Below are 26829 nucleotides of genomic sequence, written 5' to 3' on the forward strand. Positions count from 1 at the left end.
TGTGTCAGGCGAGGCTCCCTGGGATTTCCGAAACTACATTTTACCACTCTTCTGACCCTTGGGATATGGTCTGGAAGGAGTGGAAAAACGGACTCCCACGGCAGAGAGAGTCTTGCCTTCCTGTTCACACCTAGTCAGAGTGTCTTTCACCTGTGGTCCAAAAAGAAAGGAACCGTCAAAGGGAGCATTGGTGAACGACGCTCTAAAGGGTTCCACAAAATTACACAGCCGCATCCATGCGTGTCTCCTGAGGGCCACGCCTGTACCTGCAGCTCTACTCGCATCATCGGCTGCATAGGAAATGAGCCTCATGGAGGAGTTGACTACTGAATTAAGGGTCGCCAGCTGAGAAGCCACTTTAGCTTGAGCCCCTTCAGCTGATGGATCCTGGAGGGAATCTCTGAGCTCTTTCAGGAGATCCCTCTGAAGCCTGGTAAAAAGGCATAAGTAATTCAGTGACCTCATGGAAAAGGTCACTGAAGCAAACATTCGCTTCCCGTATCTATCCATGGTCCTAGACTCCTTGTTAGGAGGATGGACAGAGAAAGAAGTTTCCGCTAACTCCTTTTTAGTGGCTGCTGCTACCACCATGGCATCTACGGGAACACCCTTAGTAAGGAACTGTTTATCAGGGGGTGCAGTGATAAACTTGCCGGGTCTCCTCGGGGTTGGTTCCACTGTATCTGGGGCTGACCAAGCCATTCGAGCCACCACTGACATTAGTGGATCGAAAGGCGGAGACACCCCGGAGGTGGAAGGTCGGGAACCAAACGCATCCAGGAATACAGATTCATCCTCGGTAGGGGCTAGGGCATTCCAGTTCCCCCTCTGCTTAAGCATTTCTAGTATGTCCGAAAAGGAAACCTCTTCAGAGGGGGATCTCGGGGACCCTTGCGATTCATCCAAATCTGTATCCGAAGTGACAGACTCAGGGGAGTCAATGTGCTGCCTCTTGCACTTCCTCTTCTGAGGGGGCTCCTCTGAATGATCAGGGGAGGCCACAGAAGAAGAGAAAACACCCAATGGGGTGCTCTGGAGCACCGGTTCCCCACGCTTGGGGTCTGGAGGAGGGTCAGAGGTTGACACAGGCACTACAGGGGACGGAGCCAGTGGGGTCGAAAGTGGAGCTGACTCAGAGGTCAGTACACTCCTCATGACATCGAAGGCATCCCTGCCACGATGCAGAGAAGGCTCCAGTTCCAAGGAAACTGGAATGCTCCTCCGCACCAAGGGAGATGGCTCTGAGGCCGATGTAGGAGGTGAGCTCACCTGCGCCGACACTCCAAGAAGGAGAATGGGGTCAGACAACAGTCCGATGCCACTCACTCCCTCAGAGCCGACGAGGGAGTCTCGGCGCCCAGATCCCTCAACGGACGGCACCATCGAGGGGATTGGAGCAGACAACGGAACCGAAGGAGAAATCATTATCGGTGCCGATGGTTCCACAATTCGAACCCCAACAAACTCCAGCTCCGAGCTTAATGGAGTCGGAACATCGATGGAAGCAGACAGAGCTGACACCTGTTGAGGAGGGGCTGGACAACATTTTGGCCAGTGCCTGCGACTTCAACAACCTACTGACCACTCTCTCCATGTCGTGATCTGAGAGCCTAGAGGACCAAGAAGAGTGTGAGGATCTATGACTGCGGTCACTCTGCAACAGGGGAGACTGAGGAGCCGAATGTATAGACTCTAGAGAAGGGGTCTTCGGCCTCTTGTGGGTCCACGACAGCTCCGAAGGTACTGATGGAGCAGACAGGGAGGCAGTTTCCTCGGTTCCAGCTGGAACCGAAGTCGTAGGTAAAGCTTGGGCCAATGACAGCTCCGAGCTGGGAGCCGTCAATTTGGTCGGTTTAGGATATTTCACAAGCTGAGTCTTGGCCGGTGAATCCTGGGGCTTAAGAAGACCCCTCAAAATAAGCTTATTTTTGTGCTCCTGCAGAACTCTTGGGCTAAATGCATGGCATACAGAACAAGAATCCTGCAGGTGCACTGCGCCTAAGCAACAGACGCAATAAGTGTGCCCATCTGTCAGAGACATTTTCTGACAGCATGAATCACTCTTCTTGAATCCAGACACCTTGGATTCTTTAGACATATCCAAACTAGAAAGATACTACACTGAATTGTTTTGGCCAGAAGGCCGAACAGCAAAAAACTAATACCAGACACTAACCACAAACAAAAACACACAGTATACTACAGTTAAAGATGTACTTTTTTTTTCTAAACTAGGAAGCCTCTAACTTAAATGGCTACCTAACAATCAGAAAGAAGAAAAGCTTAAACTAAAACGCTACCTACAAAAGGGAGAGAGGGAGGGGAGGGGGAGGACTCTCTAATTTAAATGAGTTCTAAGGGAAAACTACAAATACACTAAACTACAACAAACTAGTTAGCGACTATTATTTTAAACAATAAACTACCAGAAAAAACCCTAATCTGACAGAAAAAATAGTTCAATAAAACTTATACGAGCCTGAGCCAGTAACAACGAACCTCGCAGCTGAAGCAGCAAACGAGATTGGGGTAGCTAGTGCTAGGCATCATGGGATAAGGGGTAGCCTCGAGCCAGTAAACAGCTCTCGAGCTATAGAAGATGGCCGAGTCGGAGCAGAGGATCGGCTCCAATCCCAACAAGCAAGAAATGAAGGCGAGATAGACAACTTAACATCATCTATTTTGAACCTCTGTCATTGAAGTTGCATCCCACTTGAAATAATCCCTCATTTTAGTAATTGTTTCCCCAAAAGTAATGCCTTCAGGGGGTGAGTCTGCCCCTAGGGAATCCTCATCTGGGGAGTAGTAATCCAGAGAGAAAGCTATCTGGGAGGTGCAGGCAATGGATTCATCTGAGGAGGAAGAGGAGGAGTCTTCCTCTTGGGTGTGAGTGGGATGAATGGAAGCAGCTGAGACTGGGCTGGGGCTAAGAGCAGGCAATGTGGCAGCAGGAGAGCTGAAGGCCTAAGAGCCATAAAGGCCTGAACCAAAGATTGAGAAAAGGTATGCCACTCTGGTTGGTCCTCAGAGGAGGTAGACAGATGTTTAGTTTCTTGCTTCCTCTTAAGGGTAGACTTAGTGGAAAGAGAGGACCTTGTATCAGGGGTCCGGCCTGTAGGAGAGGGCTCTGATTCCTGGACCATGGGTGGGCATGTAGCGGAGCCTGGTTCCCCCTCGACCTCTGGTGAAGCCAAAGTCAGAACGACCTCCGAGGACGTGCCTACCAGTGTTTCCAAGGCAGCTTCTATGAGGGTAATCACTGAAATCACCAGTTCTAGCAGACGTCCCTCAACCCCTAAAATCGGTGGCTGGCGGAATGTCCGATGAAGGAGGGGCAGAAGCGGTAGGCCTTGCAAACTTGGCCTTCTTTTTTTGGTGGCGACACCTCTACATCTGACTCCGGACCCATATGTAGCACTAAGTGCTTTAAACACGGATTCTCGAGATAAGAGTTTTAGGGCTGCCAGATGACTACACCACAGGGTTTTAGGTGTGAACAACTGGCAGATGCAACAGAAGGTGTGGTCGTGTTCTTGGCCTAAGCAGAACAAAACAAAGTTCACAGAGTTCATGCGAATCCTTGTGTGGAATCTGACATCCGCACTTACATTCCCCCTTTCCAGTGGACATCGGCTAAATAACAACAGCAAGCAACCAAAGCTCAAGTGAGAAAAGGAATTTCCCCAACGGGGTACTTATTTACATTTGTTGACCAGAAGTGTCCGACTGGACGCAGGTCCATTTTCAGTGGAGGCCCGGGGAGAAAAGCTCCACAGTTAAAATAAACAGACAGTATTTACATTGGATTACATAGCGATTAACAATTTAACATAGCAATTAATTACAAACATATTTACAGATGAAGAACATAGCACATCAATAGACAACTAGAATCTTTATCTGCGAAGTACATAACAGACATTAACAAATGTTACAATAAGAAGTTCCTGCTGTATAATAAGTACTAGGATTATGAGCATCTGAGCTTGCTATACTCAAGGTAGTTAGTTGGGTGGGAAAGAAAGGTAGTGGTTGTGGTACTTATCTGTAGAAACCTTCAAGAGTGGGGAGTGAAGCGATTGATCTGATGATCGACTGCGGCAGAGAAGTTCTGAGGTTTGTGCGTGCAGATGTCACATTTAAGGCCCATGGTTTATGGTCCTGCGCGTGATGTCCCATGCACCTGGCAGCAACCAGGCTAAAGCTTTTGCATAGGAGTTGGACGTTCAGGTCACCTGAGGTGGAGGATCCCACATTAAGAATACTGCAACATGGGAATAGAAGGACATTCAGAATTGAAAAGACATAGGAAGGCCTTACAAAGTGCAATTAAGATGGCTGCCAAAAAAGCAATTACTAGAAAATGGAAATCAAAGTCTAAACCAACTTTACTACTACAAGTAGAGAAGATAGTAACAGAGATAAAACAACCAGAATTGGGATCTTTAGAAAAGGGTAGGAGCACATTACATAGAAAAAAAATGGGAATTGTAGGATCAAGGTTTAAAAGAAGGCCAGACTTGAATGAGCTATGTAATGGCTGACTGACAATGACTGGATATATTATAAGTGATGTATGATGTTTGCAGCTACAGTTGTCGGCATGGTTTCTAATGTATAATGTTTGCAACTGAGATTGTATCGGTATGGTTTTTCATTTATATAAAATGTAAATTATTAAATTATTATGCATGCCATAGGCAAAGATGTTCAACAAAAATCTAAACTCAGAGGTATCTAAAGTTAAGGCAAATTACAAAATGAAACTAGCTTCTAACTTAATTTCTACAATTATGTGAGATAAGGCACAAGACAGGACAGGAATTGCTGGCCATTTAGTTTAAAACAGAATTAGTAATAGGAGGGAAATTGCTGAAAGGCTCGAGTAAACACTTCTCTGAAAAGGTGTAATCAAGGACAAAATGAAGTATGGATAACCACCACTTGAAAAAGTAACTGTCTATATTATATCTTTGCAAGTTCCTTAAAGAAAATAAAGGAAAGTAATATTATTGTTCCTGCTTGTATATGTGGAAACTTCATTACTAGCTTTATAAATGTGCTTGAACCTTTACTAGTTACTCCTAAATTACACTTTGCAAGGTACCAGATGAAGAGCGTGGACGTCTGGACATCTTAATATGTAAAGCGTGTCTTCCTCCAGACATAATTCAGACAGTCTTAACACAAGATTGTCTCTGTTTCTAAACTCTGTCAATATTCACTCATCTTTTGTGTCAGAAATCTATGTCTTTTAGCAGTGGTTATTCTTGATATTACATTTGCAAGGTACCACATATGAGCATACTTCAATGGACACCAAGACTACAGTGGTTTCAAATGTCAAGCTTTATGTACAATTAGGTATCAAACCGTTTCCAAGAAGCATCATGAATGGTGGATGAATATCCAAGCTTATGAGGGGCAATCCTTTCCCGATCCTCAATCTCCTGGTGGCAGTCACCATACATCTTTCCTAAGATCCCACATGCACTTGAAGTGCTCCATGTTCAAATCACCATAGGTAAAATCCAATATCACTTCCTTACAAGCTATAGATCCCTCCTCTATGACAGAGGAAGCCCATATCATGTATTTAAACTTATTAGAAACACTAACCATCCAACTCAATACCATACTTAAGGGTGACTTTAATAACTCCAGTATTAACTGGGAATTCTATACGACAAACATACACGAACAGAGATTGGATTTTGTAAACACAAACACCCTGGATCAGATAGTCAGTACACCAACTAGGGGTGCAACCATACTGCATCTGGTCCTCACTAATATGGGATAGTGCTGCACACCTCCTACTGTAATGCCTTCCTGGTAAGGTCAGACCACAAAATAAAACCTGGACCCTCAGCTAAATCGGTAATATTCAGGAACTATTCTAAGGTTATCCTCCTGCTATTAAGTGAGAACCTGGCAACATTTCAAGCCCCTATAAACCCCAAGAATACTTCTACCTATGCAGAGCTGTTCACAGAAACCCTGTACAAGTATGTTAATTGCTGTATGGAGGCAGTTGTACCCAATAGGAAGAAGTACAGAACTAACTCAAAAAACAAGCCACTCTGGTGGAGTCACAAAATCAACTGGATGTATACAAGGACAAAGAAAAACATGGCAAAAATTAAGAAGTGCAGCACACAGCAGGATAAAAGCACTCATTAAACTAAATGAACAAATCAGAGGACAAAAGTCTACCAAGGTCAAATTTGAGGTAAGTTTGGGCTCCCAGGCCAAGGACAACCACAAAGCATTCTTTAGCTATGTCCGCAACCTCAAAGGCAATACACAATTGTGTGCAGAGCTTCTTGTAAATGGAGCCACCTATAGTGAGCCAGAAGATATAGCAAACCTCCCGGCTGATAAATTCATCTCCAACTTTACTCCTCTCTCCCTCTCAACTTCCACTCAGGAAATATCAAATATAACTCACCCTACTACCACTAGGGAACAGGTCTTTAATGTTCTCTACAAGACCAAAAACACTGCATCAATGGGCCCAGGCAACATCCCAGGATGCCTTCTAAATAGCATGAAACATGACCTATCAGGGCCTCTGGAATTACTATTTAACTGTAGCCTCCAAACAGGCTTCGTGCCTCATGAATGGAGAAGGGCAACAGTCATCTCTCTGCACAAAGCTGGACCAACTAAAGACCTAAAAGTCTCACTAGTCTGGTATGTAAAGCCATGGAAAGAATTATCATGGAGATGATCACTAGAGGTATAGTAAACCTCTAGACACTGGACCCAACCCAGTTTGGTTTCGTAAAGGGCAGATAATACCTACTCAACCTGGTGGACTTCTTTGAAAAGGTCACCAAAGCAATGGATGAGGGCAAAATTGCTCACACTGTCTACCTTGACCTGGCTAAGGCATTTGACAGAATACCCCACTCAGGCATTGTTGACAAACTCAGGAACTTGGGTGCAAACCTGTATGTCACTCAGTGAATAGCCAACTGGCTCACAGACAGGACCCAGGAAGTTAGAATTGGGGAGGCCAACTCTACAAAGAGGCCAGTTACAAGTGGAGTCCCTCTGGGATCAGTCCTTGGACTGCTCCTTTTTGGCATTTACTTCTCAGAAGTCAAGGCCAATGTCAGTGGTCTCTGGCTGACTAAATTTGCTGATGATTGCAAATTAGGAGCAGTCATTTAATCTCACATTGACAAATATTCTCCAGGAGGGGCTAACACAGGCAAACAACTGGAGTCACAGTCATGGACTAAAACTAAATGCAAAGAAATGCATAATAGTATCCTTTGGGAAGTCATCCATCCCTGGTAACTATCATATTGACAACACACCCCTTAGAGTTGACCCAGTAGTCAGGGACTTAGGGACACACAGATAGTAATCTAGCCTTTGATCATCACGTGTCTGCATTGGTGAGGAAACCATGCTATGTTGTGCAACTTATAAACAAAGATATGGCATCCAAGTCCAAGGAAGTCATTGTTCCACTGTATTTGGCATTCATCAGACCTATCATAGAGTACAATGCCCCCTTTGGTATGCATCTAACAGGCATTATCCAACAACTGGAACGTCCACAGAGGTTCCTCACTAAATGAGTACACAGCATAAGTAATATGTCCTATGCAGACCGCCTCAAGGACCTATCCCTGTATTCTGTCTCCTACAGGTTTTTGAGGGGAGATCTATGCCTGACATACAGGGCGTTGTCAAACCCCACTCTGATGGACCTCCTGCATATCCACAAAACAAACAGTACCAGAGTTACCCATTCTAAAGACTTAAGCCTTGCCTATGATATAAATAGTACTCGCTGGAGAGAAAGGTATGTATCCCAGAGACTACCCCATCAACAGGCTCCCCATCCATGTGAAGCAGATTTCCTCCCTAATCCAATTCAAGTGCAACTTGGACAATTGGATGGGAAACCGGAAATTCATCCCTGATTTGGCATCTATGTCTCTGATGCAAACAAACAGGTAAACCTATAAATGGTTCATTTCCCAGGCCCATACTTACACTTATCAAGTGTATCAGAACTCATCAGAGATTTGGGATGCATGGCTAGGTTTAACAAGGCCCTTGTGGTCGTTAGCCTAATAAACACCTATGAACCTATAAGGCTGGAGAATATAATGAGAAAAATTAGCCACAGTATCTGGACTCCTGCACAAGTCAATATGGTGGTATGAAGGCGATGAAGGATTGAGGACTGCCCCCAAGCATTTCAGGACTTCCTGGCTCAGCACCAGGGTGTGACAGCTATCTAGTCAGACAACATGGTAGTGGAATGGTACATCAACAGCAGAGAGGAAATCCACTCAGTATCTGTATCAAAAAGGTATAAGGGTTTAGGAATAAGCTATGCTATAAAACTACTTCTAGCAGCCAGTCACATTCCTGAAGAATCCAGTTCACTCACGGAAAGACTCAAGTCACTGCTGATACCTCACAAATGGTCCCTAAACTCCATGGCAACAAGAAACCTCTTCCACTGATGGGGCAAGCTTTGCTGCAATCCCTAAACCATCCATCAGGGGAAGTTCCAGGTAATGCACTGGCCCAGAAATGGCCCTTTGGAACTATTTATGATTTTTTCCCCATATTTCCTGTAATAAGGTTCATACAGTGCTCTAAATAGAAATCCAGGATCCTTCTTGCAGCCACAGTCTAGCATCAGTAAGTATGGCTTCCCCTGTTATTGCCCCCCCTTGTTGTGCAGTCTTAGTTACAATCCACTCAGGACCCTTCTGTCCCATTTTTCAGACAAGATGCATCCAAAGCTTCACTCACTTTGGCTAAATTCTTGGTTTCTTCACTTCTGCTACTGGCTACCTTCCCTTCTACAGTGGTAAAAATAATCACATCCTCACAAAAAGCAAACAAGCATAGGTCTTATTAAAAAAAGAAAGTGAACAGCTTCTCCACATGGAATACTGCCAAAGGTCTGGATTACTCTGTTTTAATTTCATACAAGATGGATTACCTAGCCAGATATTTTAACTCTGGTTTCAGTTGTCACCCATCAAGTTTCAACCATACTGACTTTTTGACCGGGTGCTAATTCCTTGTCCCAGACTTTAAAGGCAAGCAAAGTCTTTACAAAAAGGTACATTTCTTTCGAGACCACCATTAGGAGATCTAGTTCCTTCTCAAGACCTGTTACTTTTTGCTGGAAAAGCTAACTCTACCCCATCGGAAACAGCAGCTTACACCGGCTTAAAATTACTTTCCTGGAAGAATATTTGTGGCCATCACTTAAAAACAACTTCTTTGCATACTAATCCTTTCTTCATGCCTAAAGTTACTGGAGGAATCAACCTTAAACAATGCATGCCTCTTCCAGTTTACTTCCCTTGATATTCTAACCATAATGAAAGTACAGTTGTGTAAATAAACTTACTATAATGGTAGTCTTAACTACATGGGTTATATTCTGCCAAGAATACAACAGTCAGCCAGCTTCCAAAGCTTCAGAAGACCTTCCACACACTTTCTTTACTGCATGAATGCACAATCAGTTGAGGTTTTACATTCAGGAGATCTGGTCTATCTGAAATGATTCACAGCTTTTCACCTCTTTTTTTCTAAGTACAAAATCTTGGGGCTGAAGTATTTAAAGTAACTCTGGCAAAATATCTTAAATGACTGCATGCAGTTTTATTAGAACAAGCACAATAAGCCTCTTCCATAAATTTGAAATGTTTATTCCATTTAACTTCAAACCTTTTTGTCTTTAATGATGATATCCGTGCAGCAGCCACCTGGTCTTCTCTCAACACATTCAGCTTACAGTGTCTCGTCAAATTAATATCTAGGCCCATGGTGTCCTCTGGGGCAACTGTTGCATCAGCTATGTTAATGTAAGACACACCACCCAAGATTAATCTGAGAACCTGACATTCTGGTACAGAGATGGCCCTGCTCATACCAGAGACGAAAACAACATTTACCATAAAGACGGATCTGGATGAGCAAGTCCATCTTTAGTATGTATCCACTCTTCTTCCACTCCCTCCTCTCTTTTAAAGTTGGTCTATGGGCATAATGTTAGTTGTCTCCCTCATGTGGTTAACTACAGATCTGGAGAAGAGTGGCATCATGGTGCAACCTAATACAGTGGATGGGACTGAGGTACCTTCGGCAAGCTTTATGTGAAGAGTTGTCCTAATGCTCGCTATCCTTAGTCCTCTGTTACTTGTTTGTACTGATGCTCGACATGCTCAAACACACCCATCATTATGCTAACTAAATAACTTTTAGTTTCTGCAAATCTTATTTCACTCTGGAATTTACTTCAAATAGATCAGCACTTTAACATGTTTATAAGATATTAATGTTTGCACTTCTTCCAGGCTAAATTGCCTTCTACTGTCAGCAACTTGAGTCTTATGAAATCAAGGTATCTAGTCTTCTCAGCATCCCAAAATTTTAAACAGCAGTCCAGTGTTTCTCACTATACTATTAACGCATGCACAACGCTATAAAGGCTATGTATAAAAAGAAAATAATAGTGTTAAGACTTTCCATCTTTTTCTACTTGATCAGGTTGTTTAGATTTCTGAAGCGCTTTCCTTTGACAAAAAGAGCTGCCATGGTTACAGTACCATACTATTAAAATAGAGACACGATCACTTAGTTGAGTGGGTTAGGTGACAGAAGATGTGAAACTGCTTAGTGCTTTAAAGGTATATTAGATACAATCTAGTCACGTCTATACTTTGGTCCAGTTCTAACATCCATTCTCAGAGAACCTACTCTATAAAGCCAAGAGAAGCACACTTAATAGGCCTTCTTGGCTGTGAGAGGTCAGCCAAGGAATGTTCAATTCTTCTAGTAATACTGATTTTGCAGTGCTCAGCAGATCATGTGTGTGTACTGTTTAACAGTGCTACAGGGTTATATGCCCTAAGGTAAATGCATCCTACAGAGACAAGCTTACTTACATCAGTATGAAAGGTAACAACTAGTACATCTCTGCAAAGAGTATGGAAGCTGCAACTCCATTATGTGTGCACTAAAAGAATGCAGTACACAGTTACTCCTTCACCCTTTTACACCTGCCCAGTCTTTCTAAATAAAATGAAATTAGACACCACTAGTTCGTTACTGTATATACATATTCATCAATCTTCTGTGACTGCCAGTGCACACTGCTTTACAATTTGGAGGTTTGCAATTTTATTACAAAGCCCCCAGGCATCAATATAACACTTATAAATCTTTTAAGTTATTTCATATACATTTAAACATATAGGGTTCCTTTGGCAAATCTAGCATTCCTACTACTTACCATAACGTTCCACTTACTCTAGCACAGTCAGCAGGGACATGGGTACCTTTGCTGACAAATGACTCATTTGACCACCAAGTCTCCAATGGTAAGAAAAGCCTTTTATCTTGCACAATTTATTATGTGTGGTGTCTCCACAAGCTCCAAAAATGCTACAGGCTATAGTCCCCCTCTAGTCCTTTCTTATTAGGGCTATCATCAAATAGAATGGCCTCTTTGGAATGCAATTCATTAAGCAACTACAACAACCCAATGATTATCAACTTTTTTTTAATTAAAAACAATCTCTGATCTAACTTGTGAAATCCCCTTTCTGGGTCAGTAATAAAGGAGCCTGAATCCTCACCACTGACACTGGAGAAGGACGTTCACTTGGAACAAAAAATAGATGCACAGTATCTCCAGAGGCAGCTCTCTGCATCAAGCACAATTTCCCTTAAGAGCACTCAGGGAACACACCCAGTCCAGGGTCTGGATTTCTCCTCTCTCTCCAGGTCCCCAATAAGACTCCCCACTTACACAGCTATAGAGTTGAGTCCTCAGCCGATTGTCCAAGCAAAGTCCTCTAGAACCCTCTCTGTGAAACTAGTGCTTCATGTTCCTGCTCCAAGCACCTGCATACACAATCTGAGATTTGATTTTCAGACACACACACACACACACACACACACACACACACACACACACACACACATACCTGGGAAAGGCTGGCACAGATTTACTAGCTATGCCTCCTTCTACCCAGACTATAAAGTAGTTACACTGCCACCAGACACTCCAAAGCCAGCTACTCTAAGGCTCTTACAAGGGTACTCAATCATACTAAGTGAAATTAATATTAATACCAATGGTAGTGTTTGGCTAACGCGTCACCAAATAGAAATAAGTACTCTCAAAGGTTAAACATATTCTCTAAAGGACCAGCCACAATGAAAAGTTTAAATATATTTAATAATTAATATAAAAACATGAAAATGTGGAATTATCTATTTACAATAAACATCAGAGTTTCAATCACAGGAAATAGTAAAATAACACAGATGAACACATTCACACAGATGCAGAAAACTAGAACATAACTAATTTCACTGTTTTATTGGATTATCTACAGAAGTACTATTCCCTGGTTACTTACTAAAGTAAGGCAAGATGAAGTAGGCAAGTGATGTCATGTTACAAAAACACACTGCTCTGAGACTTGAGTCTCATCTAGTATTAAAACATTATTTTTGCCCTGGATTACAGAATGACATCATATACATCTGGTCATCTGACTTGTGGTTCCCATACTTCCCCCTTGGCTAGAAGCTGCCAGGATTTAGCATGTGTGTCAATAATGCACACACAGAGCTTTGCTAAGATCTGTTGCAGCTTCTGGGAGTCATAAAACAATAAAACACTTCCCAATCTTCCTACAGGAGCTAATAAACCATTCTTTGGCACAGACATTTCGCTGCTGGCTGTAATCAGAACTGTAAAATACAATCTTTATGGCCTAAATTAAGTAACTTAATTTCATACTATTTTTCAAAGTTAGCTGGAACAGAGTTTAACTTATTCTCTTCCAGTATCCTCGGTTACAATATTAATTTCAATAGTTATAATACAGTCTGACATACAAGTGTATTTCTTTTTCTATCCACAGGAAACACTGTTGGTACATTTTTAACATAAGCAGCTTTACAATTCAGTTTGAAATACAAAATGACGTATAATTCTTTACAAAACTCCAGCTAGCCATACTGGTATATGTTACACATCCACTGCCCTACTTCTCCTAACATAGCTGGCAATACCTCACATTGTCACATAACTACCCTTAGATACTCTGACAGATTAAATGCTCTGTCTTCTTACTCAGTGTCTCAGACTCATTAGAAGTTATCTATGCTTAGTCTTCTGTGTTATGAACAACTCAGGATTTTGAACTTCATCAAAACAGATCAGTGGGAAAACACCCATTCTCAAGACCTAAACTTACACCATCACATCAACATCACTAGATGATGCAAAAGGTATCTAACCAAACATATTCCCCATCTGAAGAATAGGCTTAACTTACTTATCAAGAAGTGTACTTTCCTAGCAACCTTTAAAACCAGTTTAGTTTACTGGATGGGTAATTGCAATTTTTTCACCTGGGATATGCGATGAAAATCGACTTAATAGGGGACACCATTAGTCTACCATCAATATTGGGTGATGTGTCCAAGCTTCTTGATGGTCTTACTGGCTGTAAGCTTAGTAAGTACCTATGGACTCATGTCAAGTCATCTTCATTTCCACTGGACTAACATTCTTCACTTTTGACTTACTAATGATCAGAGCACTTTTAGGGAGTGTTAATGCTCACTGCTTCCAGGATCACAGGTGTCACTCCTATGGTGCAGAATTTACATTAAGTGCTACTGGTGCCAAGGGATGGTGCTTACCTACCTACCAAACTGTACATGACTGCGGTCATGACAATCTTAGTTTCTTGGCAGGTGGAATGATAGTGCAAAAGTCCAAATGGCTAACAAGGTAATGCCAGGGATACCTAGAACAGCGCCATCTGGAAAGCAATCCTTTGCTTACCATGAAACATATCTATGAAATTCACTGCTTTGTTGCTTGTCAGCATGCTCAACAGAGGCCCTTTTAAAAGATCCATTAAACCCCATCCTTTTACAGGTGCTCTTATAAACTCCTACAATAGCTTAATTTCTAGGACTAAACTCAAAGCTGTTTAAATTACTCTCACCTTTTTATACAGAAGACTGTTTAGATATAAACACATTAAAATGCTCAAAGTATAATGGGCATGTATATCTTCATGTAAAATTTACAGTCTCTCTCTCTTCAGCCACATATAAATGTTTTGTGGGTGAAGAAGAGGGTGGCCCAATTCATTTACAATATCTGGTCACATGCAAGATTTTCCTCTACTACAGCTGCCAAGCTATCAACTGAAACACCATCCACAGACTGTTCAAAGCATGTGGAGAGTAACCGACAGGTACAAAAGATCACTCTAAGACAATCTTTCCCACCATAAGCACTAAATAAAGAGGTTCCCTTTATTCCAATAAGGTGCAGCAAAGCACATTACCTTACCAAATCATGCCAAGACCCCCCCCACCCCAAGTTCTTACAGACCTAACCTGGAACCAAACACTATTTCTTGTGTGTGTGTGTGTGTGTGTGTGTGTGTATATGTATATATATATATATATATATATATATATATATATATATATATATATATATATATTACAATCAGAAGATCGAAGTGGGTTCAGTCAAACCTACTTCAATCGACATCTGGAGGCTGAACAGCGACAATGTTAAACCGGACATTGTCGAAGTATGAACCTTGCCCCCATCTCGGCCCATGTTAAAGCCCGTTCTGAGGTTTATGGTGAGTCATAGTTCGACAATGTCTGAATTTGACATTGTCAGTTTTGCAGAAGTGGGTCGATGATCCCATCATAAGATGGAGTCACATTCGACCTTCTGATGATATATATATATATATATATATATATATATATATATGTCATTTAGATTGTCTAGAAATTTTTAAGTCCTATTCTTGTTTGGGTAACAATATTCATTGTCTAAGTCCTACCAGCCTGTAATCTGTTAATTAAGCTCATGATATATCTCTGATCTCTATATGTGGAGCTTTTCTCCCCGGGCCTCTACTGAAAATGAAAATATATCCAGCTAGACTAGCCCGGTTAACAAATGTAAAATAAAATAAATAAAATAAAATAAATATATATACACATACACACACACACATATATACACACACACACACATATATATATATATATATATATATATACACACACACACACACAGATTATATATATATATATATATACACACACACACACACACACACACACACACACACACACACATATATACACACACATATATACACACACATATATACACACACACATACACATTTGTGTATGATGTATACGTATTATATCTCAACATCAGAGATCTCAAGGGTTGTTGAAACAGAAACAACTACATTTTTAAGTAGTTCAGTTTATGGCTAAACCAATCACTTAACTTCCAAAACCACACTGAAAACACAAAGAAAAAATCAGTTCCCTTTTATTCTGGTCCTGGAAAATATCTCCATTTCTCTCCAATAGGCAAATGAGTCCTCCTTGCTCAGCTTGAATACGGGCTCCCCATCATTGCACAGCCGCTAAAGGAAAACACATCTACTCTACACAGTCCACTAAAAACAAAATCTTATGATTCATTTATAATTCCTTCCCTCGGGAATACCACTGCATCACCATCTCCAAAGCCAGATGACTACTAGTCTCCAACAAATTTAAGCTACTTCTAGGGACTCATTTTCAAACCAGGAGCCTTTCCATCTCTTGTAGCCAACTCCATAATAAAACCACCCCCTACAATCTCCACAACCTCTCTCAAATTAACTCCCTCACTCCAAACACCCCAAACTAAACTGATTGTACCGACCATTCCTTCTCCATTCTTCCACCCAAACTCTGGCAATCCCTCCCTTTCACCTTAAAGAAGTCTCCTCCTTCCCCACCTTCAGAGTGCAACTCAAAAGAGAACACTAAAAAATGACTGCAAGTGTTTTTTCCAGTGGGCACATAACCAAACTCCCTTCTCACCTGCATCACTTGTACTTTGACCCTGTGCTCTCAGCTACTACTTCCCTCTCATATTTACTACTAAAATTAAGTCACATTTGATTTTCTACTCTGCCAATATTATTTACATATTGTATCAATCTATGGGATTATCCACCTTCTGTGATTACCTCTGTGAATTTGTTGTTTTCTTTTTTGTTCATCTGTTCACCCCTACTGTACCTAAAAATAGTACACAGTGATCAGTGTACTACCCTGATAAACTGAAAAAAATGTACAGGATATAAGAAGTTATTATTTCTGGAACAGATCTTCAGTGGATATGTTATTTTTGCTGCAATTCATTTATACAGTAAATGACACAAACAAGAATATGAAAATTTAATAAGTTTAATGGCAGTAACCAGGCTTTGCCTTTGGTAAAACATTCACAGAAAATCTAGTTCAGAAGACTTTAAAAGTCAGCTCCTATTTTATCATGCATTCATTCATTTACTCATTGAATACTTGTCAACTGGGGACATGGGCAAGTCCACAGATTCTTAGCCATAACCCAAGATAAAATGGTAGCATCAACTTGCACAATGTATGCAAATGTGATGCAATAAGAGAGAAATAAGCAATTAGTAAATAAAGCATTACAGAAAATGTATAAGGTAAGATAAAATTAGAAACTAACAGTTATAATAGTTTAGACTGTTAATCATAAATTATGCCTTGCCCTAAATACTCCTGCAGAAAACAGTAGCTTAACATTAATGTGGCTTTGACGCTTCTTTTTGATTAGGAAGTATAGAGATTTGCACAATTTCATTTGCATATATTATTTTCCAGGAATGTTACTATTTTGTGCATCTCCATTTATTATCAAAAGGCATGCAAAACATCTACAGAGACTTCACATGATAGTACCGTCTGTGACTGACAAGGATTATCATGCTAATTTTCATAAAACTTGGGGAACAAAGTGGTGGTTCTAAAGTAAGCTGTTTTTTTTTTTTATATATTGCACAAAACAAAAATGCCTGCAAGATAACAAAAAATGTACTGACGTAATACTTACTTCCACTGAATGCTGTTTTTTGACTTTTTTTCTATCAAGCCAATCCCTTCAAGAACATTAGTGATATCATATATTCGCCTCTTTTGTTTCACTTCAAGTATGTCAGCAGCCTGTTAAAAAGGAAAGAAAAGGTACTTACCACCTTGCAACAAAGTTTTGTTACCATATACAAACAAGCATAACAAAAAAAGCAGCAGTATTAAAGGAATGTATGGCTGTGTAAGGTGGCAAGTATAGCAGTACATCTATGACAGAATATTAACTCCTTTCCAATGTATTAGGAATCATCTCTTGATAGCAGTCTTATTACATCAGACATTTTTAATGCCTTTGTAAACAAGAAACAATATGAATGACAATACAGATACCATCTCCAATAAACAGCAGTCTACCATGGAAGTTATGGACCGAGTAGACCTTTAAATCACTGCCTAGTCAAGACTCTAAGGGTTAAAGTGATTTATAACCTGGACAAAGATTCAACTAGAAAAAACAAACTAGACGATTCCAACAAAAACACTTTCTGCAGGCCCTTGCACTCTTCATATAGTCATACAACCATGGCAAGAAAGAGACATTGAAAATTAAATTACCGCCTCTGCAAAAATAGAAACTGTGTCGGAAGTGATTTAAGTAATCAGACAGTTGCATATTGAGGAATAGAAAATAATAAATTTAAACTCATCCAGTTTACATCAAATCAGGTGTAGGGTAACAAATATTCTAAGACTTTTCTGAGAGGAAGCAATAAGTGTAAAAGGCCAGTCCATGGAGGATTTCACAAGTATTTTATATCCAAAAATGGGACTATTCAAAGTGGTGCTATAGGATGGACAGGTTTCAGTTTCGCTCCCTTTATCTGTCTTCGAGATAAGGATTTCTAGATCCAGGGACTCCAAGGATGCAAGAGAGGGAGGAAGAACCCCATTCTCCCCAACTCCACTCTAGAATGAGCACTCCCCAGCACAGCTGACACACATGGGGTCCACTGCACAGGGAAGCTCTTGCCATCAGAACAGGGATATGTCAATCTGCAGAGGTGCTGGTAGCAGGCCGTATCACCCAAAGGTGCCCTTTTATGTATTCCACCAGATCTCAAATAACTTTCTGAATTTGAAAAACCTGAACCAAAAGCCATGGTGAGAAAGGACCCAGCAGATCCTCCTTATTCTGGGCTATTGGTACCTGCTGCAACCACGTTAACTGGAGGAAAAATTCCACAATAAAGTGTAACCACAGAGGCCCGGTCAGAAAAGTGAGGTACATTCCCCTGAGAACAGCAACTAGTGAATGTACTTGACATTTCAGTGGGACTCCAGTGTTGCATCCTCAAGAGAGTTTGCCAGGACTGCACCTCACCCTTTTTAATCTGTTAAAGCAGATGACTGCGAGGGTGGTCTTTCTCAGTCAAGGCAAGAAAGATGCTTGGAGATCAGGAAGACACCTCAGAGGTGCCTTTGCCTCCACTAGGGTGCAAGGGATGCAGATATGCATTTCTTTAACCCTTTGATGGTGCTGTCGCAAATGACAGACATGGAGACAGTCCTGCCAACCTCATATCAGGAACTTCCAAAAGTCAATACTCCTCAAGGGGTGAATTAGGTCAGCTGCCCATCTCATTCCTGTATCTTTGAGTGTTTGGGCTAAACCTTTGGTGCTCCAGCCACTATATCATGCCATGGTCTCCCATACAAGAGATAATGCCAGTATGGGTCTTTCCTACTGTCTTGATAACCACAAAACCCTTTGATGGTTAAAGTGCTTCAGGTATCAAAACACAGGAACTTTTCCACTATGAACATCTGATCAGTACAAGAAGCAGAAAACTGGCAGGATCAGAGGAGGGATATACTCCCCAAGTGCAGTAACATCAATCAAAGTTTATAAGGCACAGTCAGTCCATGGGCCACAATCACAGTGCCAATATGCAACTTCACAGGGAACATCCTGCATCTATCATGACAAAAACAAATCAGGGCTTCAGTGGATTTATGGGAGCTCACCCAATTGCAAAGGTTTAGCTTAAAGGAAGTATTATGTTTCATTCTTGCATAGGGAATGTATGCACAACCCTGAAAGCAGCAGCTTACATGGAATGGAACAAGGGATAAACATCATCACAGGTCCACCGAAAAAGTTTCTTCATTGTGGTAAATAACAATTTCTTCTTTTGGAGGTTCTCATATAGGCCCTCAGAGGCCAGCCAAAAGAGATCACCTTAAAATGAGGCATTCAGAATGACCTGTCTGAGCTCATCCTTAAAAGTTTAAACCATATCATACTATGCAAGTACATTTGAGTCTGTGCCACAATGGAACAGCTAAAATTCCAGTAGGCAGAGTGAATCTCATTGCAAAAATCCATAGTAAGCATCTTTACATGGACTCTTCCATTCCAGATTAAGGGAGGTCTGCCAGCTTCCCCACAGGTGTCATCTACATAGGTAGTCTAGAATACAGACAGGTCAGAAAAGAACCAAATCTCAAGGAGAAAGAAGAAAAAAAACTTATCAACTCTGCAAGAGTCAGATGTGCAGGGGATGTTGCATCATTCGAAAGCAATCTTGACGATGACATTTGCCTTCTTTGAAAGAGAAACTGAATGCACATACTTGTGATATATGGCATCCCCCTCTTGAGAGGTTTGGTGGGATGGACTATCCATGACTGTTCATCCTTAACAAAAAACTTACTAATGCTTGCACTGTATTATCATTATGTCAGTATTACTTTACTGCTCAGTTTGCTTTTATTTGACAAATACATTAATTCTAGGTATGTTCTGTAACTGATTATGGCTCATTTTTTCTATGCAATTTGCCTATTCCAGCAACTCTGTGATTAGAATATCTTGTTAAACACAAATAACTCCATTAAGGTATTTTACAATGAGGGGGTGCTACATGGCAGTCCATAGTAGATTTTATAATGCCGAGCATCACTCTAAAGTTGCCATTATATGGAGGGCAGCTAAAGGGATAAGAGGTCTTATCATTCTAGTCTGTATCAAACAAAAAGATGTCAACATTCCCCAAATCCATTTCCCAGGAAACTGAGATGGTATGAAATTCTCTCGACCCTAGGCTCCAGCAAGGTTTGGCTTGGGTTTACCTGCCATTCAAGGCAATGTATATGCCATAAATGAATTGCAATGCAGCAGGGCACTGATGCTAAGGAAGTGCATACTAAAAATGAAGCTGGGTTGCAAGAGGGCCCTGCCTTAATGTCAAGCTGTTAAATGGCAACAAAACCTGCTCATCCTTTCAACCAGTTAGTACAGGTGTCCCTAAGGGTTCTCTCCTGGGTCCTCTCCTTTTTAACATATTTATTAATGACCTCCACTCACTATGCTAGTTTAGTTCAGTACACTAATTTAGCATGCAGACAACTCAACATTAGTATGTGCACCCACAACAATAAGATCAGACATTACCCAAACAAATCTTTGTTTTCTCTTGTCAAATAAAACAAAACTTCTCATTCAACCCCAAGAAAAAAAGAAGTTGGTACTCACCATAATGTTCCATCGGAGTTGTTGCTATTCATTTGTCTTCAACCTGTGGGTACTCTGATCCGGCACAGATCTGACTCAGCCACATTTCCAGCATCTGATGCGAGCTCCAAGCTCCACACCCACCCATAATTCCCCTGTCTCTCTCCTCCCTTCAGATACACTTTGCTGCTATCCAAGCATCTGAACGTGACCCAAGACCTTATCCCATAACAGGCCTCCAAAAGCATGAAGAGGAGAACAAGGGCATGCCAAAATGGTGACTATATCTCTCCTGGCCAGGCCACCACACAGCCCACGTAAGGCAGAGGGAAGGAGGGAGGGATGGATGAAGACAAATGAAGAGCAACAACTCAGATGGAATGTTATGGTGAGTACATAACTTCTTTACTTAAAGCTGTTGCCTTCATTTGCTCTTCAATCTGTGGGACAGAGTCCCCAGCTACTAAACACCTGGGCGGCCCTCATGGAAGGGTACTCCGTAGCACAGCAGAGCCAAAGGATGCCCTGTTCCTGGATAGAATGTCCAACTTGTACTGCAAAATGAAAGTACGTGAAGAGGCCCAAGTAGCCACAGAGCAGATGTCATCCAATGAAACTCTGGACCAGAAGGCAGCTGAATTAGCCATAGATCTAGCGGAATGCACTTAACATGATCTGGCAGTGGTAAACCTCTAGCTGAACAAGCCAGAATAATGCAATGGGAAATCCAATGAGGAATGGTGACCTTCGACACAGATTTCCCTAAAAAGGGCTTAGAATAGGAGATAAAGAGTTGGTCAGACATCCAGAAATATTTAGTCATATAAAGTAAAAATGTAACTGTCTATGAACATCCAACAAGTTCAGTTTGTACTCTCCCTTATTCTGAAAGTTTGGGAAGAAAACAGGGAGATTAATTACCCGATTAATGTTTGATTCTGAAGCCACTTTGCGAAGAAAGGAGGGATTAGTGCGCAAAGACACCCTGTCCTTTTGAAAGCTCAAATAAGGAAGTTTGACTGATCACGCTTGAACTTCCGAGACCCTTTTAAGCGATTTAATGGCAAGCCAGAAAGCAGTTTTCCATGACAAGAACTGTAGATCAACTGAAGCTGCAGGTTTGAAAGGGGACAAAACTAGAGCCTGCCAAACTAGTGTAAGGACCCAAGGAGGTGTTGGGTCCTTAATTGGTGACCGAAGTAAAAAGGTACCTTTCAAAAAGCCTTTGCTAAGCTTAGAAGCAGCAAGACTTGAAAAATGCTTGCCAAAAATTCTAGAACCGCCAGAACTGGAGCATTAAAGGGGTCTATATCATGCTGAGATGTCCAAATAGAAAAACACTTCCAATTGCTGGAATAAACCTTCCTGGTAGAAGATTTACGAGCTGCAACCAAAATCTTTTTGACCAGTGAAGATAACCCAGGAGTCCTGTCATGGTAACTGGAGCAGCCAAGTGGCGAGCTTCAGACTGACCAGGTCTGGGTGAGGTATCCCTGAGGGAAGAAAGATGAGATCCAAAGCCAGATCTAATGTCCAGGGAGGACACACCAGAGAAGGGAACAAGATGTGGCGAGGCCAGAATGGGGCAAGGAGGATGACAGAGCTCCCCAGCCTGCAAGCTTTCTGAAGGAATTTCGGGATTAGAGGGAGAGAAAAATAAGCATAGAGGAGACCAGAGGGCCAAACATGAACCACAGAGTCTCTGGTGGCTTCCCCCTGTGGGGGGTTCAGAGCGAATAAAATCACTGCACTTGGCATTGGAAGGAGAGGCGAAGAGATCGCAGCAAGGCTGACCCCACTTGAGAAAGATCTGTTTCGCTACTGAAGGATTCAGAAAACACTCATAAGACATCAGAATAGACCTGAAGAGCCTGTCCATTAGAATGTTAGACCTCCTCAAAATGGGCATTACCACCAGAAAATGGCCAGTGGAGATGGCCCACTACCACATTCTCATGGCCTTGCGACACAAGGGATAAGATCTGGTACCCCCTTGTTTGTTGATGTAGCATACAACAGACATGTTGTCTATCTGGGTGGCAATCATCCCAACAGGAAGATAGGCATGGAGAGCTTGCAATACTAGGAGCACCACCCTCATCTCCAAGACGTTGATATGCAGAGTCTCATGGGGAGATCACATGCCTTGGACTGTCCATCCCAAGCAATGCCCCCATCCCACCTGAACAGGGAGGAATCCATGGTCACCGTGGCTAAAGGAGCAGGCAGAATAAAGGGGCAACAGTAAAGAAGATCCGGGGAACGAAGCCACCACAGAAGAGAATCCTTGCATGCCCAAGATACGCAAATAGGGCGAATCAACAGAAGATCCATCAGTAACCACTGAACTGCAAGGGTCCACTGAAGTACCCTCATTTGCAACCGGGCCATGAGCACGAGGGTGACTGTGGCCACCATGGACCCCAACACCTGTAAGACCAATTCTGTTGTAAGCAATTGAGCTTGAAGAACACACAAGACATGAAGTGTCAGGGACTGGAGTCTGTCCGAGAGTAGGAAAACCTGGGTTTGAATGGTGTCCAACTGAGCTCTGATGACATCTAGAACTTGAACCGCCGTCCGTAGAGAATTGTGGAGACTTGATGAATTATGACCAGTTGGTGGGCTATTTGAAGAAGGGAATCCCTTGTTTGGTAGAGTGGATGCCTGGCGGCAGAAAGAAACAAAATTGTCCAGGTAAAGGAAGAACTGGAAGCCCTGCAGTCACAGGTAAGCCGCTACCATCACTTTGGTGAATACCCTGAGGCTGTGGTGAGACCAAAGGGGAGTGCTCTGAACTGATAATTCTTCCAAAACTAGAAAAATCAATAACCTCGAACCAAAGGATGAGGCACTGACACTTTCCAGGACCAGTTTATTGATAAAAAACAGCAGTCTAGCGCTTTTGTCTTCCAAACAAGACTTCTTCAGAACTGCTTTACACATCAAACACCACTATTAAGTACTAACACCTCACCATTCCATGCGATTCAAACAACCAATGAAAAATTCAAATCAATTAAGTGAACAAACTAAACATTAAAAACATAAAATAATATTTTCACGGAAAAAAAACACCACTGAAATAAAACATTACTAAAATTGCTAATTAACCTTCAAAACTTTTTAACTTTAAAATCGGTATTAATGACCCAGACTCAGTTAAACCAGGGGGTTCCTGGGCACTGAGTCTCAAAATCCAAACCAACTCCTTTCTACTTAAATATTCATCTATAAAAAAAATCCCCTAGTGTCTTTTTCAGTATAATCCAACACCACAAACTTGAATTTATGATGTGGTGTTTTTGAAATATGTCTATACAAGGCATTCATAAATGTTGCTTTAGCAACTTCATTCATATGTTCATATATCTTATCTTTTAACTTATGAAAATAGTTTACCTATACAGAATGCACTACAACACTGACAAAGCCCCATACACCACCCCACTAAAATCGTAATTAAAATGCTTCCTAACAAACAACTTCCTTTTATCAATCCGGAAAGACTCACAAACAAGAATATGCTGACACTGGTTAAAAAGATTGCATTTAAACATCCCCTTAGGCCTAACTTCACTTCTCACATTCAAATTAATTTCTAATAAATTCCTAAAACTTCCTTTTTCTAAAACACAAACCTTGGCCTGTTACCAAAATTCTTATTACAGCCATCCATACTTGCAATAACGGCCAGAACTTTTTAATCACGTCCACTATATCATATATGTTAGTTGAATAGGTTACAATCAAAGAATGTTCAAATTGACTTCAATTGTCCTTTGTGTTAGTAGTATTACCTGCAGCCATAGTAATCTCCACTGGAACATCACCAGCAGGCACTGGTAGCAGTGGCAAAAAAAATCCCTCTGCTTCTTTAATACAAACCTCATCTTTCACTGAAGTCAACAAGTCGGATGGGTACCCACGTTTCAAAATCATACCCATCAATTTATCTGAAACTTAACATCACTTGTAATAATATGAGCAAGCCTAACCAGCTGGCCTTTCACAACAAACTGATAATGACTGGCCCCAGGGTAGGAAGTGGGGGAACCTTCGAGAGCGCCTGTCCATCTTGATGCGGTAGTACGTGTCTTGAAGGTCAACTGAGCATATCCAGTCAGTCATTCTCCTACAGAAAGGGCAAGACAGATTGAAGAGTGACCATCTGAAATTTTGTCTTGCAACTGACAGATTTAAGGTGGACAGATCATGAATGGGTCTCAAGTCCCCAGTCTTCTTTGACACTAAAAATAAACTGGAATAGATGCCTAATCCAGACTGGTCTTGAAGGATAGCCTGGATGACTCGCTTTTCTAACAGCTTTGTAATTTCCAGTGCTGCTTACTCCCTTTGCATGGGTGGAACATCCGGGAGGTGCTTGGGCGGGAGTGGTGGTTGAATGAAGGGAATGGAATAGCCTCTGGATATGATCTGCAACACCCAGTGATCATCTGTGATTGACTCCCAGGCTGTTGGGTGTAACGAGAGGCATCCCCAGATTGCCTCCAGAGCTGAGCAGCTGGGCAACCCTTCAGGGTTGCTGTGCAAGTCTGTCTGAGAAAGGACTCTAGAGACCAGTGATTCCTCAGGCCTCCTCTGCCTCGGGGGCAGCATCTGTCGAATCCCCCTCTGCCTCTGGGGGAAGGTGAGTCCTGAGCATCTTGGGAGTAGCCCTGAGATTTCCAGAACCACATCTTCTTTTGCCCCTGCTGATTCCTTGAAAAGGTTCATTGAGGGATCAAGAAGCAGATTCCAACAGCGACAGTCTTTCCATCTTTCTCGCTCTGGACTACAGTATCACGTATAGACTTTCCAAAGAGGGTGGAACAGTCATACGGGACATTAGTAAAAGATGCCTTAAAGGGCACTGAGAAGGCACAAAGCCAGTGCCAGGCATGGCGCCTGAATGCAATACCTGTCCTGGCAGCTCTAGCGGTGCCCTCAACAGAACGAGAGAGGAGCCACATAGAGGCGTTAGCAATTGACACGAGGGTGGTCATCCAACAGGAGAAAACCTTCTTGTTCTCTGCCAACATGGACCCTGGGTTAGACTCCATGTTATCTTTGACTAGGTCCCACTGAAGTCAAATTACGTGTGCCATATAGTTCAGTGCACGTACTGAGAATGTAGCTGAAGCTGACACCCCGATTTCCAAAACGATCCATCATACTGGACTCTCGGTTTGGCGGATGGGCCATGGAGCTCTTCTGCACAAGCTCCTTCTTGGTGGCCACTGCCACCACCATGGCATAAACAGGGGATCCCTTGGTCCAATAAGTCCTGCCCGACGGTGCACTAAGTACCTTAGCAGGGCATTTGGGGATCAGCTCCACCATGTCAGGCTCCTTCCACATAAGAGATGCAATCAGATCCAGGAGTGTATCTGTGGGAGGGGACACCCAAAATGTAGAGGGTCCTGCGCCAAACACCTCCAGAATATGGACTCATCCGGGTTGGGTTTTTGGACAGATCACCCCCCTCGCTAAGGATCTCCATGCTGTCTCCAAAGGAGACATCTTCGGGATGGTGACCAGGGGAAACCACCCCTTCCTCCAACTCGGTGTGCTCCATGATGGACTCCAGTGGGGAGTCTAAGTGCCTACTTTTGCACGTGTGTTTTCAAGGAAGCTCCTCAGGAAGGGTCTCTGGAGAGGACTCAAACATTCATTTGCTACCGTGGGGGAACACACTGGGGCAGAGAGGCAGCAGGCTGTCCCAGAGGGGTCAGGATGGTGGAATCTGGACCAGATACAGAGAGAGCCAGGATGGACTTCAAGGACAAAAGCATCAAAGGTCTTGCTGGAACTGAGAGGATCCTCTCCAGCACGTCAAAAGCAGAGGGAGAAAGTACCCCTGGAAGAACCATGACTGGGTTCGTTACCCACTGATCCAAAGGGACAGCCGGAGCCAAACCTCCAGGTACAGAGACTCCGAATGGGCCGCTAGGCTTTAAAAAGCTTGGAGCTGACACTGTCACACTGGATATGGTGCAGATGTCACGGCTCCGAGAGCTGGTTGGCTCGGAGCTAGTCAAAGCCAAGCCACTCAGGGTAATGGCTGGCATCATGGTACAGGGTAGCACTGATGCCGATCCCTAGACGCCGAGAGGCCTTGGACCTGAATGCTCCAAAACTGGGGGTCAGATCAAAGAAGGAATGATTGGGACAAAGGCAGACTGCATGCTCCCAGCCCTGGAGGGGCGAGGGGGCAGGCAAAATTCCCATCTGAATCTGTATGTGGATAAAGCTCTGCATCATTCTGTCTATCTCAGCTTCAGAGTGGCTGCAGGTGGACCTCGAAGAGAAAGCTGAAGATACCGATCTCGACGGATGGTGGG

At 42.4% G+C, this 26829-nt stretch overlaps 1 protein-coding gene across 1 annotated transcript in view; it reads right to left on the reverse strand.

The window, feature by feature from the left end:
- The window catches only part of E2F5 (E2F transcription factor 5), a 600996-nt gene that overhangs the window by 414843 nt on the left and 159324 nt on the right, over positions 1 to 26829 (reverse strand). Inside the window, exon 2 of the mRNA XM_044065996.1 lies at positions 16994 to 17103. Within this exon, the coding sequence (XP_043921931.1) occupies positions 16994 to 17103 (110 nt within the window). The remainder of the gene's footprint in view (positions 1 to 16993; positions 17104 to 26829) is intronic.

Source organism: Protopterus annectens, chromosome 3.part0, assembly GCF_019279795.1.
Source record: "Protopterus annectens isolate FY-2018-M chromosome 3.part0, PAN1.0, whole genome shotgun sequence".
NCBI classification, from domain to species: Eukaryota; Metazoa; Chordata; order Ceratodontiformes; family Protopteridae; genus Protopterus; species Protopterus annectens.